At 33.3% G+C, this 3,845-nt stretch overlaps 1 protein-coding gene across 1 annotated transcript in view; it reads right to left on the bottom strand.

Moving 5' to 3' along the window:
• Positions 1 to 233: 233 nt before the first annotated feature.
• Positions 234 to 3,845, bottom strand: part of MGAT4D (MGAT4 family member D) — a 144,426-nt gene continuing 140,814 nt past the window's right edge. Inside the window, exon 11 of the mRNA XM_007941222.1 lies at positions 234 to 338. Coding sequence (XP_007939413.1) covers positions 234 to 338 — 105 coding nt within the window. The remainder of the gene's footprint in view (positions 339 to 3,845) is intronic.

The raw sequence follows: 3,845 nt of genomic DNA, 5'->3' as shown, positions 1-3,845 counted from the left end.
AACTTTTGCTATTTATTGAGATTATATGAGAGCATCCATATCTAAATAAAATAATCTCTTAATTTGAAAAAAATAACTCTGCCTTTAGTATTTTTAAATTAAATGAAAATACAAAGGGTACAAACATATTAAATGATTCTATTTCTCTCTCGACGTAGGAGAGAGAGCTTGATACTTTCAAGTCAACTACTGGTTCACTGTTTTCTCCTCTTGTAGATAATTCTGTACTTCAATTAGAACAATTTCTGAAAGATGTCATTAGAAATCAAAGTTATACAAGTCACCAAGGTGTCACCAAGTTTCTTCAGGTTATGTTTATCATCTTCATGTTTGTTTTTCTGAAATAAAAGTAAGAAACCAGTAGGCATGTTAAGACTAAAATTAATATTTTAGGGACAGAATTGTAAAAATGTCATTGGTCTTTATTACAAGTGGAATATTTGATTTACGATATCACAAAACGAGTGTTGAACACACATTTATCCTCATTGAGATATGGTTTGTGGCCCCACTGACTTCCACTTAAATAAAGCTAAGTAATCAGAGAGCTTTATAAACTATACTTTTTTTTTATCACTTACTGAAATTTATCTTCTTTTGGTTTTGTCTTCTCTTATTAAAGTTCCAGTGGCTTGAAAATATATTTCTTCTTTTCATATGACAAAACTGAAAAGTGATCTGCTTTCTTTCGCAGCTTTCTCAATTTATTGAGGTGTGTATTAGACACATTTGGTGAGAGAAATCTGGGAATGCATTTAGGGCCATTAAATGACTTTTTGTCAAATCTATTTGGGAAATTCCAACTCCACACAAATCTGTCAGGCCCTAAATGTAATAGGTTCTCTTTCAGGGTTGATAGGAAAAATATTTAGCTACACCCTGTTAATAGCCAGTTATTTTAATTTAATTAATGGAAATCAAGTGTGTAAAAGGCAACATAATTTAAGAAATTTTATTCTAATATCTAAATAAAAATAATTTAATTGAGTGCATGAAGGCATTTGTATGAAATTGCACATGGTGCAAATCTTGATAATTATTACTCTCCCCCACAGCTGTTGTCATACATCTTTTCCCTTTTCTTGGTGCCCTCTTTAGAAATGCCCTGAAGTCTGATTTTTCACCCACTTCAGCCATGGGACTTTTTCATAATATTTACGTAAAGATTGTTTTGTTACTGTTTGTAAATTAAAGGTACAAATAAACAAGTATAGTTAGCTAACAGAAAACAAAAAAATCTGGTAACATTTAGAAATAACATAATATTCATTTACAATTGTTTCCATGATAATGTCAAAACATTTGCTCTTATTATGCCCCTCTGCCCCCTCTTTTTAGTACAGAAGATCATTTTATATTGGCAAGGCATATAATTCATGAATTGTATTATACATGTCAAATTTAATGCTGTCATGGTGCTAAAACTATTGAAAGTAGATTTCCATTGCTGGGATTCCTGGGAAATCTGTACTGTCAGGTTATCATTACAGCCATCCCTGTTGTAAATAATGTACAAAATATTTAAAACATTCATTGTATATTTATAATTTAAACTATCAATAATTTTAGGAAAGATTTAGGGTAACTTAAAATGAAAACACATATGATAATTAATGAAAGAAAATTAGAAATTGACTATAAATGAGAACTGGAGACATTTTCCTGTGAATTTAAGATAACATGGATACTACATTTCATATTATATTAGTTTTTAATTCCTTGTAAATCAAAGAAAAGGAAAAACACAATAATCCAAAGGAATCATGACAGTTCTGTGAGAAAGAATACCTTTATTAAGTTCCATATTCTAAGAGGAAATGATCACATGCATCCTTATATAAAAGAGAAGCATAAAACTTCAGTTTTGAAGAAAAGGAAAACATGTCATATATCAATCTTTAACAAAAGTCAAGGGTCAAACCTTAAATTTTAATTCAGTTAAAGTATTTTGATGAGGAGGGTCTTTCTGCTCCACTCTCCTCCAACATCTCCTATTATGTTTGCCAGATTTAGAAGCAGTAGCAAGTACCACCACCACAACAAAAATGGGACATACTGAGACCAAAAAAAATTGTTTGAAATTCAAAGTTAATTGTGTTTCTTGTGATTTATCTGGAGGTCTGGTGGCGCAGTGAATAAGGCACTTGACTGCTGCTAACTGGCAGTTCAAACCCACCAGCCACTCCATAGAGGGAAGACGGGGTAATCTATTTCCGTAAAGATTTACAGGCTCAGAAACCCAATGGGGGTGGCTATGAGTCAAAATTGATTCAATGGCAGTGAGGGTTTTTTTTTTTTTGGTATTTTACATTGCAAACCTACCTCTAACACATTGAAACACTTGGCCCAGTGCACTACAGTAAAAGGAAAAATAACATTTCATATAGGATGGAACAACAGCAAATTATGGAAAAACACACTGTTTTCTTGCTTATAAACTAATAAAAAACTTTTTATTCAGTATTTTGTTATTGGAGTTTTTAGAAATTGTAATTTTATTAGTATTGAGGTGTTTTAGTTGATTCTAAAATGAATTTGTCTTATGCTTATTATAGATATTGAACATGAAATTATCAAGAGTGGTTGAATTGAAAATATACGTAATATTAAATAAAATTAGAAAGTATTTAATAAAGTTCATCACTGAGAAGATATTACATTTTTGTTTTATTAAATTATGTTTAGAGTTACAAACTAGATGATACACATTATTTTCCACTGAATAAACAGAAAATTTATCACTTTAAAAGGCAGTTTTACCAATAGAGTCTGGCGGAACCACTGAGACTATGGCCCCTAGCTGCCCTTCAGGTCTGGAATTGAACCCACACCTGTGGTTTCCAGCCAAACAAAGTACAGGCATGTGAGTTAAACATTTACCTCAAGTAGACACACACCCTGGAGAGAACAATCATGGGAGAAGGAAGGGCTGCTTATGCACAGGGAGACAGCTCAGGGGGCAGGAGAGTACGGAGGAATGGACACTGGGAAGTGTAACTATGGGGAGGAAGTGGGAGGGGAGCTGTTGCATTGTGGTAAACTGTGGTCAATGACATGAGACAAAGTATATGTGAACTGCTGTATGGAAAGTGAATTTGCTCTGTAAATCTTCACCCAAATCACAATAAATTAATAAATAAATAAATAAATAAAAGGCAGTTTTATAATAATTGTGCTATAATTTAGTTGGTTATGGAACAAATCTAGCATAAAAGTTTTTTAAAGGACTTAAAGGAATGAATATTAAGGAAAACAGCAACGAAAGTACTATGTTAGTTCTGGTTGAAAATCAGACTTTCATCTCTCCATGACCATTTAAATCTTACTTCACTTAAAGTCAGCATACTTTTGAGTTTGTATAGTTTATGAAAATAAAAAAATGAAAATTTCCAAACTTTAAGTCAAGGTAATGGACAGCTAAGCACCACTGATATGATAGTAAATGGTATGACCCCAAAACAAAGTAAATAATGGGAGGGGCGCTATCAGCTGAGGAGATCTTTAATAAAACTTAGGAAAGATACAAATTTGACAGAGCAGAGGTAAGTAAGGAACCTGCTAGCTCAGATATGTGGGGCAGGGATGACAATGGAGATGGCAGATTTGATGAAAGATGGGAGTGAGAACTGGGACTAAAACTGGAGAATTAAATGAATCTGTGAGGATGTGAGGAACACTCACATCCCACCTGAATGTGCACACTGCCCAAGCAGCCAGGACTTTATGCAAAAGTGGAGTTTACATTAAGACAGATTAGGAGAGGCGGGGCAAGATGGCGGACTAGGCAGAAGGATTGCACAGACCCTCTTCAACAAAGAAAAGGGAAACCAATTAACACAGACACA

Source organism: Orycteropus afer, unplaced genomic scaffold, assembly GCF_000298275.1.
Source record: "Orycteropus afer afer isolate SDZICR_OR568_19922 unplaced genomic scaffold, OryAfe1.0 scaffold00076, whole genome shotgun sequence".
Taxonomy (NCBI): Eukaryota; Metazoa; Chordata; class Mammalia; order Tubulidentata; family Orycteropodidae; genus Orycteropus; species Orycteropus afer.
The sequence above is the reverse complement of the archived record's forward strand: the minus strand, read 5'-3'. Positions and strand labels throughout refer to the sequence as shown.